Source organism: Brachypodium distachyon, chromosome 2 (genome assembly GCF_000005505.3).
Source record: "Brachypodium distachyon strain Bd21 chromosome 2, Brachypodium_distachyon_v3.0, whole genome shotgun sequence".
NCBI lineage: Eukaryota > Viridiplantae > Streptophyta > Magnoliopsida > Poales > Poaceae > Brachypodium > Brachypodium distachyon.
Window position 1 is genome coordinate 16,824,194 of NC_016132.3, and position 14,279 is coordinate 16,838,472.

At 45.2% G+C, this 14,279-nt stretch overlaps 1 protein-coding gene and 1 long non-coding RNA gene across 2 annotated transcripts; both read left to right on the forward strand.

Moving 5' to 3' along the window:
• Positions 1-1,500: 1,500 nt before the first annotated feature.
• On the forward strand, positions 1,501-2,611 carry LOC100845782. Its single transcript, XM_010234854.1, has 2 exons — positions 1,501-1,901; positions 1,996-2,611. Exons 1-2 carry the CDS (start codon positions 1,501-1,503, stop codon positions 2,609-2,611), a joined length of 1,017 nt encoding a protein of 338 aa, XP_010233156.1.
• Positions 2,612-11,552: 8,941 nt separating this feature from the next.
• Positions 11,553-13,265, forward strand: LOC104582608. Its single transcript, XR_730418.1, has 3 exons — positions 11,553-12,464; positions 12,572-12,739; positions 12,830-13,265. It is a non-coding gene; the product is annotated as an uncharacterized LOC104582608 (long non-coding RNA).
• Positions 13,266-14,279: the final 1,014 nt, after the last annotated feature.

Below are 14,279 nucleotides of genomic sequence, written 5' to 3' on the forward strand. Positions count from 1 at the left end.
TAGGTGCTCGTTTTCACTTAAAGGTGATCAAGGGGTTTGCTTTCTCCCTCCCATGAGTCAAATCATCGGTCTGATGGATTTACTCGGTTGTTTTTAAATGGTGGTGGGAGGATTATCAAGACTGATGATGTCGCCACAATCTTGTTGCAGGCTGAATTGGGTGGAGATTGCGTTAGCCTGATTAACTCCGCATGCATTGTACTCTACCAATGGCAGATATAGGATTTTAACAACGGCGGTGCCACGCTTTGCACGCATAATTTAGCCACCGTGCATAAATGTCACAACATTCAACTCATAATTTGAAATTTTGTTAAAATTGCAATGCAACGTGTTGTGGCCGTTCGAGGTAGCATGCATATATAGCAATGGTGTGCACTATTTAATTGCCAATGTGCGAACAACACAAATTAGATGCCCAAATTTAATACAATAGAAAAACACATTCGTAGATATTTGCATATATAGATATACTACAAGAAGGCGGATGCCACCTTCTGGGAAGTGGCTTCTGTGGATTTAGGACACTGGCCTATGGCATACAGGCTGTGACACACCTATTTTGTACCCTGGAGGCAAGTAGTCCACAAGCAGGTTTTGCTGTGGTTTCTTTGGCTTGTTCCGTATAAAACAAGCCGCTTTATACATGCTTACGATTGTTTCTATTTAATGATTGGACGGCTCCTGCCAGATTTCTTGATTTCTGTTAATTTCTCAGCTGCCTTGAGCACATGTAGGCGTATATTGATTTTTCTGTTTGTCTTCCAGACTCAAGAAAAGAAGACAAAGAAGGTTTTGTGATACCCTTCACCTTAAAAAGAGTGCAGATGGTAGAGGTTATGGATATAGGACAAAGGGGAAAGTTGGAAATGGCAAAGCCAAGCGATATCTTCCCGTCCCACAAAATGGAAGTGTTCTTAGAGCATCTCCAGCCGCGCCCCCTAAAGGCCCCCTAAATGGGTTTGGGGGGCGCCGGAGCCTAAAATCCGACCCAGCCGGCCTCCCCAATTTGTTTTTTCATCTGGCGCGGCCCAGAAATTTATCCGGTGCCCCTAGGCCGAACCCAACCCACGGGGGGGGGGGGGGGGGGGGGGCGAGGGCGCCGGCTGGGGCGCAAAACCACGCGGGCCAGCACTGTCAGCGGCACAACCCCAAAAACGCACCCTGTTTGCCCCGATTTGCCCCGAATCGCCGACTTCCACCCCCGAATCGCCGCCGCATAGATCTTACCTTGCCGCCGCAGTTCCAGTTCCGCCGTCCACCGCCGGCCAGTTCCAGCACCGCCTCGGTGCCCACCCAGCGGCCACCTCCTCGCTTCTTGCCGTCAAGGTGTTCGGAGATTTGCCAAGGCCATGGATTCGGACAACGAACAGATGCTCGCCGCGCTTTTTGACGAGGAAGTCGCCGCTGTCAATGATGCTGCCTCCGGCGGCGAACAGGAGCATCAACTCATCCTCGACTACTGCATGCTGCTGCATTGTTTCGGCGTCGAACAGGAGCATGGAAGGCTACTGTATGCTGTACGCCGACTACTTCGCCGATGATCCATTGCACAACGATGTGATCTTTCGGCGCCGATTCAGAATGTCTCGGAAGCTTTTTTTGAAGATCGCTGAGTACCTCCGGGACTACGACGATTACTTCAAATTGAAGAGGGACGCCGTCGGCACACTCGATTTCACATCAATTCAGAAATGCACGGTATCCCTCCGGTTGCTTGCTTATGGAATTCCTGCCGATACACAGGACGACTACCTCCGCATGGCCGAGTCCATGACCATCGATTGCATGTACAGGTTCTGTAGGGCAATTGTGGCGGTGTTTGGAGAGCACTACTTGAGGACACCCACCGCAGAAGATAGCTCGGATCATGGCACAGAATGCAGAAAGAGGATTCCCAGGTATGCTTGGCAGCATCGACTGTATGCATTGGTCATGAAAGAACTGTCCATTTGCACACCAGGGCATGTATAAAAGCCACAAAGGATTATGCAGTGTGGTGCTTGAGGCGGTGGCCGATCAAGATTTGTGGATTTGGCATGTCTTCTTCGGTATGGCAGGATCGCACAATGACATCAATGTGCTGCAATGCTCGAATGTGTTTGCCAAGCTTGTTGAAGGCACTGCTCCTCCGGTGAACTATGAGATCAATGGCCATGTGTACAATAAGGGATACTACCTGGCAGATGGCATCTATCCAAGATGGTCGACCTTTGTGAAGACAATCTCAAACGCACCCGAGGAGCAAGATCTTGGTTTGCGATGCAACAGGAAGCATGCAGAAAGGATGTCGAGCGGGCATTTGGTGTGTTGTAGGCTCGATTTACCATCGTCCGGTACCCTGTTCTCACTTGGTCGAAAGATCAGATGTGGGAGTCATGACTGCCTGTGTGATCATGCACAACATGATCATCGAGAGCGAGCGGGAATGTCCGTGTTTGACACTGAACCGTATGAACGGATGAATCCTCTAGCCAATGTTGATCACCAGGTGCCGGCCGCCTTTGCTGCTTTCCTCGGCCGGCGGCAAGAAATTCGAGACGCCGGTACTCATCAGCAGCTTCAAGATGATCTGGTCGAGCATTTGTGGAGGCTCCGAGGAAACGTTTAGTTTTTCTTATTTATTTGCTTGAATTTGATTAAATTTGTTTGAAATGTGATTCAAAACTTATCAAACAATGTGCTTGTTTCAATTTGCAATATTTGTAAAATTTGCTTTGGGGAGGCGTTTGGGGCCGTCGCCTAGGAAACGGTTTGACCTTAAAAACAAAAACCTGCCGGCGCACCCCCATACGGCCTAAAAAAGTGGCAGGCCGGACGCCAAATGGGGGGCGCGGCTGGAGATGCTCTTACACCTTGAAAGCTCAGATAGCCTATTCTGCTTAAAGATCATGCCAACAGTTCTCCATCATAACATACTACATTTGGAAGGGCTGGTAGAGCAGGTGCACCAGAATGCAGTTGCAGCTTTTGTCTTAAGCTATTCTGGTTTGCTGTCTGAGCTAATATCAAAGAGGATACCGCTTGCCAATGATCTACGTGATGTTCTTCAGACGAGTTGCTTCATATTGTAAGGTAAAGACCTAATTATTTCTTATCGCCATATTATTGTCACAATATAAGTGTCCCTTGAACTTAACCTGGTTCAGGGCTAGCTCCTCAACTCTTAGGGCCATGTACTTTACCCCCCTGGATACCATAGCAGGATGGTTTTGCTCTAATGTGACATCTAAGAAGCAAGAAAACGATGGCATGTCATCCTAGTCACAGCATAAATTTAGTAAACAAAGAGCAAAAGTGGTGGTCCCTGCTGACCATGGCAGTAGAAGGAAGGAGAAGAATACCTAGTAGGCTAGTATAACATGTGGGTTCCACGAAATGTGTCATCCTATAGATGCTGACTCAACACTATTTATCCATGGGGTTATCATGTTAGAAATTTTGTTGACATGTTTGTGCCACAGCAGCTACAACTACCTTGGCTGGATCAAAGGGGGTAAAGTAAATTGTTTTGAGAGTTGTGTGGGTTAAAGTAACTGGTTTTAAAATTGTTCAGCACTAATTTAAGGGCTGATGGGCAGTTGGGCTCTTATCTGTACTATTTTATGGTGTTTCTAATATATATTTTGCTTTTTTGTTTTAGGCAACTTGTGGAGGGGTTAGATGAATTGAGAATCAACAATTATTACCATGGCAACTTTAGCCTGTCTACCACATATTATCAGATCGATGAAGATTTTATGGGCGGTGACCCTAACACTCACTCTTGAGAACCTTTGCACACTACACTACTTGGGATATCAAACTTGTGGAAACTCAACACTTTATTCACTATTTCAATGTTGGTACAACACTCTCTTTAGTGGCTACCCTACACACAACCCTACCATGGTAGCTCACTTCTCTACTTGGTGTTGTGATACACTACTTGTGGTGATTGTGGTACACCTATGAGGTGGGGGCACCCCTATTTATACTTGTAGGAGACCATGTGGTACATCCCACTACAATTCTCTAGAATACTCTACATGTATCCTAATTCTAGAGAATTCTCACTTATTCTTGAAACTTATCTTAACTATGTCCTTCCATGGTAAATTGCAACACTCTTCAAGTAACCTCTCAAGGTTTCTAAAATATTCATATCTTCTCATATTCACTGGAAAGCTCCTTGTAAATATCTTCTCCTCCACTAATCCAAGGTATTCTAGCATCTTCTCAAATATGCATAACTAATTCTCAATACTCTCCAATTATCCAGAATATTCTAGAATATTCTCAAGTATGCATTGCTATTTCTCAACATTGGAGTCTGCCAGCTGCCTAGCTTCTAGTCGCTGTTTCATGGAAACTGACCCTTTCCACCCTAGTAATTCTCACACCTAAAGATGGAAGTGTGTGTGGTGGGTCGAAGTCAGTAGGTAGCTGGAGGGGGAGAACATGTCATGATTAGACATAGCTCTATGAACTAGTCAGACTCACGCTAGCCAACGTGAAACCTTACTCACATTCTGGAGTGATGATAATACATCATGAAAACCAGTGATAAATCAAGCCATTGAGTCCCAATGGCTAGTTTTTTCCACCTGTTTTCCTGAATATTAAAATCACATGCAATTACTATACGCTCCGCGCATTTATTCCATAAGTATGCAAATTCTGCAAGGAACTATTAAATTATTAATTGTTCTCCTTCTTTTCTTCTTTCAGCGAACAGCTCTGTGATGTCAAACAACAGGTTCTAAATGAAGTCTTTTTCTGGAACAAACAAAGACGAACAGAATTTGCTATACATACAATTCCAACGAGGTTATGTGACCTTGATTTTCGAACCAAGGTGCTATCGGATTATAAATGCAACATCCCCTGGGATACAAGCGATTATGGTGGACTAAAGAAGATATGTGAATCAATACCTCAAGGATAAGTGGAACAGAACATATGATGGTTATAATAAATTACATCATCTGCAATTTACGAGCACATGTTATACACATGAAGATGAGCTTAAGGTAGTCAAAACAAATAAATTGGATTAAAATATACAAGAAATTGATATAATTTTGTGCTCTGATCTTGCAGGGTTCTATGACGCATAAATTGACAGTGGATGAAGCCTTTCAGTACTGTGATTCTGGGGTGTTTGTGAACGCAAATGCTATTGCGTAGGTATTTTTTTTCATGTGAATTTTCTTGATTTGCCAAATATGGGTTGGTCATTCCAACTATTGGCTGCCCAGCTGAACTTGATTTCCGTGTGCTACTTGATTCTCTTTATGCTGTGGTTTATTCAGAATTTATGTGGAAGGAAATTTTGGCTTTGTTTAGGAAACTCTGGCTTAGATAATACGGAGTACTTACCACTAGGTGCCAGCATATTTTGTTTGGCATGTCAGCAGCAGGCCCTATTGAGAACCCGGAAACTTTTTTTCCTACTTTTAGGTGAGTCATATTACTTGGATAACGACATTCTCAGCTGAATAATCCATGTGAAGCTTAAAAAAAGAAATACAGAATAACATGTTGAAATTGTCAAAAATGAGATGAAGTATGACAAAAAGGAAAGGGTCTTGAAGAAGCATGCATTCATCATTTATCCACACTAAGTTGAATACACGCTTAGCAATGTTGTGGTCTTACTATAGCAACCGATAGCTAGTACTTTATGCATCTTGAAACATTGCTGTGCACTGCACATGAAGTATTGCAAGTATAGTCTAACATCCTGGTAGGAATTAGCTGGTCAAACAACATCTGTTTTTTTGTGTTCTCTTCACAACATATAAGACTCTGTTTGTGATAAAAACTTGACGGAAAATTTGTGATAATTTTCAGGTAGCCCTTCCTTGCGATGTGGTGGTTCTGGTTGTTCATGAAGTTGAAGGTAATGCAGTTAATTCAGACATCTCTATCCTCTCGTCGGCGTTGTTATATCAATTTGAGGAGCTGTGCATATTGGTATGCCAGGTATCTTTCTGAAGCTGAAGCTGAACCTCTATTGCACACCGAGCCATCCTCCACATGCAGGGGAACTCAACTTTCTTAAGCGGAACACCTGAGATTGATCTGCTTAAACTCTACACATCCCTGATTCTGGTAGACTGAATTGTTAGATCATGACAAGAGATATACCTGGCGGTGGGTTTTATTTTCTCGCCATTCAAGCTAGCTTACGGTTAGAAATAACGTGTGCCTTCACGTGCATGTGCAATGTGCTGCTATACTCTTGGATATTAGTTGCCTGGTTAACGAAACGAGCTTCAACCATCCTGTATGTTTTTTGCAATTGTTTTGCATGCATCGAAAGTCGTCTCGACTTGCGAAATGTTTGCTCCAGCAAGGTAAGGTTTGAAGTTGGTCATCACGAAATTTGGCCCAATCTTCAGTTGACTAGAAGCTGGGGAGTGCATGCGCATGCCTCCTGGGCCATCCTTGTCCGCACTGGACCGTCCTTTTTGCCATCTCACTGAAACCAACACCGATCAGATCTGCCAAAGTTCCTCTTAAAAAAGAAAAAGAAAAAAGAAAAAAATAAAGATCTGCCACATTTGGCAACCTCCCGCATCGAATGATTGGGGAATTCATTTGTTGGCTAGCAACGTGCACGCACGTATTAGGGCAACTCCCGCGGGTTGACCCAAACGGATCGTTTTTTCTGTATGATTTGATCCGTTTGGGTCGCGGGCCAGACGCAATTCGCTTATGTGTCCGGCCTTGGTTCGTTTGGGTCGCCCACCTCCCCAGCGTTGCAACCCATTTCAGACAACTCATATTTGGCGCTCGAATTCAAATGCTTTCCCTGTACGCGGCCGAACCCCTATTATTTGGCCGCCGGCAACAATTGCGGCCGATCGATGGCCAAATTAGCAAGCAAATTAACAAGCAAATGAACATCTAAATGTTTCGGCCTCACCCGACGGACAAGCATAGTTCATTACAACAAAGAAACCCGGCTTTTGCACGAAATGAGGGCCATCAACTAGATGGCGAGGCCGCATCTCGGTCCTGCGCGGGCGCATCTCGATCTTGTATCATCTTCCTCCTGGCCTCGAACCAAGATCGCCTCTCTAGGTCATGGAGGCTCAAGTCGGCCGTCATGATCCTGGTCGCCTCGGCGAGCATAGCGGCCTCGGCTTCCTTGATCCTTGCCACCACATTGGCCTCCTCGATGGCTCTTACATGTCCTCCTCTCCTTGGCCTTAGTTTTTGCCAATCATGTCATGGCCTTCGTCTTTGCCAATCATGTCCTCCATGATCTGGTCTAGATCCATGAAGTACTCCGGGTTTCTTAGATCAGCTGTGGCCGTGGCTCGCATTTCATCGAATAGGATGCGGCCTGGCGGAATTGAGAAGGCAAGGAAAAGGTGCGGCGCCTTACTCGGCAAAACTGGCGTCATCACGTGGGGTGTAGACGGCGCCCAGTTTGCGGTCTCCGACGAGTCAGACCGCAAAGAGGTACCCACCGGTGGGCAGCAGGCGTCGTCGGACCGGATCAAGGGGGGCGGCTCACAACGCTCGACTCCGTGCTTGCAGCCACCGCCAACGCCACCGCCACCACCGCTGGCGTGCCCTGAGCCGCTAAGTTGTCAAGGAGGAGAATGGACCGCAAGGCAGCCTCCCTTTCTTTCGCATGGGTGGTTGTTTCCTCCAGCTGCCGCTCCATGGCCTCCTTTTCTTTCGCAAGGGCGGCAACGGCCTCTGCCTTACGGGCTCTGCTACGCACCTGCCGCTGCCCCCTCTTCTTGGACTCGATGGCCCTCCCCTCCGGGGTCATCTCCTTCTTCGACTTCTTGATCTTCTCTTGAGCGGGGACGGGGCTGGGAGCTGGAGCTTGACCGTCGGTGGCAGGGGAGGGTAGGGGGCCGGTGGCGGGAAGAGTGGCATCGGCAGGAGGAGTGGCGCCAATAATTTCGACCGCCATGGCCAGCTCGCGCGAGAAGGGCAGGGGAAGAAGGAATGGGGGGAAATGAAATGTGTTCCCGCTCACAGACAGGCGGGCCAGGGTATATCTGGCGCGGACGCCCCACACTCGTTTTCACCGTCCACGCGCAACGCAAAGCCAGACCAGATTTGGGTTGCCAATGCGTCTCGACGGAGGATCGAAACTGACCGTCCGGCCGAAAATGGGCGGAAATGGGTCGCCCCGCTGGGCCGAAGTTTCGTGCTTCCGGACCGAAACGGACCGACCTAGATGCCCCGGTGGAGATGCCCTTAAAGAGTACTCCGTGTAAGATATGTGTTTCAGGTTTCTTTATTACCGTTTTACTCAACGAGCCACTTTAAATAATTGTCATGGTCGAGCGTGCATTTGGATTTATCTCTAAATCAAACCGGATTGGAGTGCTGGTATGAACCAGCAGCAACCAATAGAGGAGTCAGCCGGTTATGATGCAGCAATAGGTAGACCGCTCAGAGACGGAGGACAGCTAACATTAGCAACAAGTGCAACATCACTAACAGGAATCGTAATGGTCTTAAGTATGTGCTTCCTTTCTTCTTGAAGGACCTTGTTTAGAACTTTCTTAATGTGAGGAAGGAGAAGTACGGTGATCCAGACACATTGTACCAGATAAAATACAGGAGCACACAAATATATTAAAATAAGTACACGACGACAGAAGCCATAAACAGATAAATTGCTCATGAAAACAATGCTTTGATCTTGTAGCGTCTGGCCATAAGAACCGTCAAATGAAATTGAGTAATACCATGATACAAAGATAAAGTACAGGAGCACACAAATATATTAAAATAAGTACATGACGACAGAAGTCATAAACAGATAAATTGCCCATGAAAACAATGCTTTGATCTTGTAGTGTCTGGCCACAAGAACCATCAAATGAAATTGAGTAATACCATGGTACAAAGAACGGATCATAACATCAAGACCATACATGACACCAAAAATAACTATGGTGAAATTAACGTGGTTCTGTAGAGACTGTTGTGTGTTTAACAAACCATAGAACAATGCAGCTAAACTAATTGACAGGTGACGTGTCGACATTCATTGCCCTCTTTCGGATTATGCGCAACAAGTCCTATAGCGTATGCCCATGAAAACAATACTGAAGTCAGAAGATGGTGTCAGGCATTGCAGACTCTTTTTTGCCAGAAATTGCAGACTCTTTTTGACCGCAAAACCATCGTGAATACACGTATTACACTTGAACGTCCAGATGTGCCTCGGCAAAGGTGCTCGCGAAACAGAGATGAAAGCGTATCTCACTACCCATCAGTGCCCGGCTCTTGATCAGGCACAGACGTGCCTAGAATCTGTTCAAGGCATCTGTTTTAGTAGCTAGACTATGCTCCTCTACTGTAAATAAAGAAATCAAGAGCAGAAATAATCAGAAAGGAAGCTGATGTGGTAACTGAAAGAAACAGGAAAGCAGACGTTTCCTCCATTGACCTCATCCTTTCTTAAAAAAAAATAGTGAACAGAACCAAGAAAAAGGTGCCCATGAAAGCAGAGTTTCTTTACTTTTAAACAACAAATGAATATACCATTTGACTGGGATACATGATTACATGGTCTAGAATGAAAGTAAATTCATATAATGGTCAACTGTAAAAAAACAAAAAATCTGAGCATGCAAGCAAGAAGGGGTACACCAAGTTATATGGTGGACAGACACATATGCCAAGAAGGATTAGCAGTACCAAGTTCCTGAAATTTAATTTATTCCTGAAGCTCCCAATGGAATATCCAGATAATTCCGCGAAATAGATGTGCCATCTTAAAATACATGTTTTGTCATTTAGTAATGGCACCAACTTATGAAATTGGCAACTCTGTGTGTGACGATTCTGGCACAAAAATATATATGTGCAAAAACAAATATGTAAATCTACCTTTATGTGGTAAATTAATGATGGCATGTACATAACAAAACACACCTCAAGCTTTCACAAATATAAACTGTTTGGAACCTAAATTGACAAGTGGAAGTAGATATATGTAAAAATAGAATGTCCCTCCAGTGTTGTAAGCCACTGACTAAGCCATGAAAAGAGAGGCGGTGCAATGTTGAGGAGAAGGTGGCGACACCACCGATAGAAGTATTTCGTTACACGATGGATCTAAGATCTTGCAAAATATGTGAAAAAACAAAAGGAACAAACCTGACCAAGAAGCATTTCTGCAAGAAGACCGTTGCTGTAATTATTATAGGTATTCAGATAATGTGATTAGAACAATAATTTTCCAATAAATTATCAGAATTGCATTGACACAAAGCAAGAACTGAACTTCTCACGGCCTTGACGCTGTCTACCCAAAATATCATCTCTATTTCATGCATACCGCTCCCTCTCCCTCTGCCTTTTTATACCTTTCAGATCTGCATAGATACAATGCCACAATTTTACATGTCAGCAACAATAGCGTTCTTACCCTAGAAAACAATCTTGGTTAGTAGGCACTGGTGAGCTGATGTTGTAGTTACCCAAGTAGTGGGTGTTACCCACGGAGTTGGTGTTGTTTCTATCCTGAAGTGAGGCCCGTGCCCCAGTCCAATTGGGAGATGACGTACAAATAGCCTTTTTTCTCTGTGATGTGAATATGCATGACATTAAATCAACAAGCGCATGGTTGGCGTGGAGATGTGAAAATACAGATTTAATATTGAAGAAACACTCAAAAATTGGGGGAATCATAACCTAAATATTCCATAGAGTAAATCATTAGAGTACTTCCTCTAAAGAAACACACATGGTTATGCACATCTTCCAATATTCATAAATTCTTGTAGATAATATCCTATAAATACCGATGGTAGAAACTAAAAAGATATCGGCACTAAATATAGCAAGTATCCCCTGAAACTGAATTAGGACCAGCTCAACATGTTTTCCTTTTTCTCTCTATTGTTTGTCAAGTTTTCGGACAGGTTTCCACAATATCATCTTGCAGATGCTGGCCACCTATATTTATATTTTCATGACAGACCATGTTGTCTATGATTACGGCGTACGTCACCAGCAGCGGCATGCAGGTGCTGCAAGAGAAACTAAAATGTATATGAAAATACACAAGGTTATATGATCTCCACATGCATGCTTGTAAAAGAAACCAAAATCTATTGAACCATATAGATATAAAGTATCAATGACTCAACCCCTGCAATAACATGGCATGTACTCCATACCATCTATATATTTCTAATTCAAGAATCATGAAAGATTCATATCCACACAACATCCATATCCTGTAAACGAAGCACCTCCCACATAGCAATCCCTTCTGATCACAATGATCATCTACTCATCCGAACAGAACCGGACTGAATTTGCAGGAGGCACGGACAACGACATGAGCAAGGACATCGTGGAGATACCGCAGAGCAGGGGCGGAGATAGGTGTAGGGCAATTGGGGCTGTAGCCCTAGGCTTAGCTAAATCACTATTGGTTAATCTACACCTAATAATAAAAGGACTAACGTTTCCGTCGTTCGTCGAGCGCCTTCGTACGTCTCTGGGCGCTTTCGTGCGGAGGAAACGGATGCGAACATGGTATGTCTTCTAGATCCCCTCCCCGATCTCCACATCGACCGCAACAGCATGCCTGTATGCCTTCTCGATCCCCTCTCCTAATCGGACGAAACCGATGGGAAAAAGGATCCGGCCATCGCAGAGAGCCAAAGAGGCTCCTCCGCAGCCGCACCTTATCACCGGCAGCATCGCCGTTGGCGGCGGCATCTTCTTCGCTTCCTGCAGCAGCTCCGGCTTCCTTCGTCCGTCAATCCCTACCCTCCCGGGCCGCCGCCTCCTCCAATTCCAGCGAGAATCCCTCCCCAATCTCCACATCGAGCGGGCCGGCGCGAGCGCGGTGCTGGGGCACCGCTTCTTCGCGGTCTTGCGGGACAAGAAGTTCCCCTGTTGAAGCCGACAAGGACGTGGACAAGTTCGTGGCCTCGCTGGAGGGCATTCATGGCCGGGCAGAAGATGAGATGGCGCCTCGGCCGGCGGCGACAAACCAAAGCAGTGTTTGGATCGGACGTCGGGCTCCGCCGCAGCAGCCCCTGCATCCCCCTCCACCAACTCCGCCCAGCTCAAGAGGATCCTCGCCGGCCTGCAGGCCGAGGGCAACGACCCGCGTCAGCTCAGCTCCCTCATGCAGCTCTGCGAGATGCTCTCCATCGGCACCGAGGACTCGCTTGCCGCCTTCCCGGTCGACGCCTTTGTGCCCCTCTTTGTCTCGGACTGCTCGGCTGTGAGGAGGCTGCTCGCGGCGCCAGACCTGATGTCATGCTGCTTGCTGCCCGCGCCCTCTCCAACCTCGTCAACGTCCTCCCATCGGCTACTGCTGCTAATATTTGTCTCCTTGGTAGACATGCTTCTAGAGAGTAGCATTGTCTACTGCTGCTAATATTTGCAGGAAGCTGCCATCTGATGCATCTGAGTTTGTCATGGAAGCTGTAGCGTTGCTCACTAATCTCCTACACCACCATGACTCTAAGGTGCCTTTGAAGTCCAAGCCTCCTACCTATGATTTTTTTTATTGTGAAACAATTGCAATCCTACCAGGGCATACATTTGTTTCAACTTTTGTTTATGCACATTCCAGGTTCTAGAGCATGCTTCTGTTTGTTTAACATGCATTGCAGAGGCTTTTGCTTACTATCCAGAAAAGTTGGATGAGTTGTGCAATCATGGGTTGGTTGCACAAGCTGCTAGCTTGGTATCCATCAGCAACTCAGCTGGCCAGACATCGCTGAGTACATCGACATATACGGTATACACGAATATGTTTTGTTATTCTTCCCTGTTGTTTACTTTGGTCCTTTTTCAAATCTTGTTAAGTTTGGATTGGCCATCCTTTCAGGGTTTGATCCGTCTTCTCTCAACATGTGCAAGTGGATCTCTGTTGGCCGCCAAAACACTTCTTCTTCTTGGCATTAGTGACACTATTAAAGACATTCTTTCAGGGTTGTCAAGGCCTGCTGGAACATCACGTGATTATTAGCTGTGTCTAAGTGTGTGTCTAGTTTTCTTCAGGTTCCGTGCAACTAACTAGGATTACTAGGGATAGTACTGTTCTGGTCTTAATTTAGCATTTTTCAGATGCAGTACTTGAGCATTTGCCAAATTAAGCTTCGGGTGCATGATTTGGTTGCATGAATGAAGCTACAGTACTGCTTTTTTCCTTTTGACGAAAGGGCAGCACCGATTTCATAAATAAGAGTTGGAATTTACAAGGTTTTTGACAAGGACAAGCTTGTCAAGAGTAGTAATGCTCAAGATACACAAAACATCAGACGAGAGCAACAACAAGAAACAGCAAATAGCAAAAAGAAAGCTACATTTTGGTATGCTACTGTTTTGAGAAGCATCTTTGGGAATGCAGATTCACTCTTGGATTCTAAGCCTGATTGTGGAAATGCATCTGATTAATTTGGTTTGCATATGCATCAAGCCGATGGTTTCAGATGGTCATGTCAATAACAAAATTGCATTGCACAAATTTCAAGAGTGATATGCTGCTTCAGTTAGGCCATTTCCATACACTGAAATTCTGGGACGAGAAGAATGAAGCTTAAATCATCTGTCAGTACTAACTATGACGGTTTAGAAGACCTTTGTGGACTGGGGTGAGGTGGAGACGACATGTATCAAGTGGCCCAGCTGAATTGGCGGGCATAGGAGGCCCGCGGTGAAGCCGGCTGGTTTCGGTGACACACCTTTAATTGTACTAACGCAAATTTACTGCGTAGTCTCCATGACGTAGATCTTTTTCCTCCCGCTGCAATGCACGGGCATTTTTCCTAGTTTGATACTAATTTGTCCAATTTGTGAATTTATAAAGGTCCAGCCCTAGGTTTTTTGTTTGTATATATGTTTTCTACTCTTCATATTCAACCTAGCTTGTGCTTAGCCCTAGGCTTTGGAAGATCCTTACTCCATCACTGCCGCAGAGGAGGCGTACCGGCTGGTGCTGCACCTATGGCATGGAATGTTAAGTCAAGACAGACCTATAGGTACATACTGATTCATAGTATATCAAGATATCACTGACTCAATCCAAAATAAGCTGTAGCTGATAAGGGCATATTGTATCATTGTAGCACAACAAATGGCTCAGCTGCCACACACAAACCATTTGTTAGTACAAATTACTTCATATGGAACAGTAACACGGCAATCCACACAGATAGCCCAACATCACGCTAATCTTCTTCAAAGAAAAATTATATCAAATTCGATGCAGGGTACCAAGAGTTTGCCCGAACTAACAGAGTTGAACAAGAATCAGTTATAGATTGTGTTGGAACTGA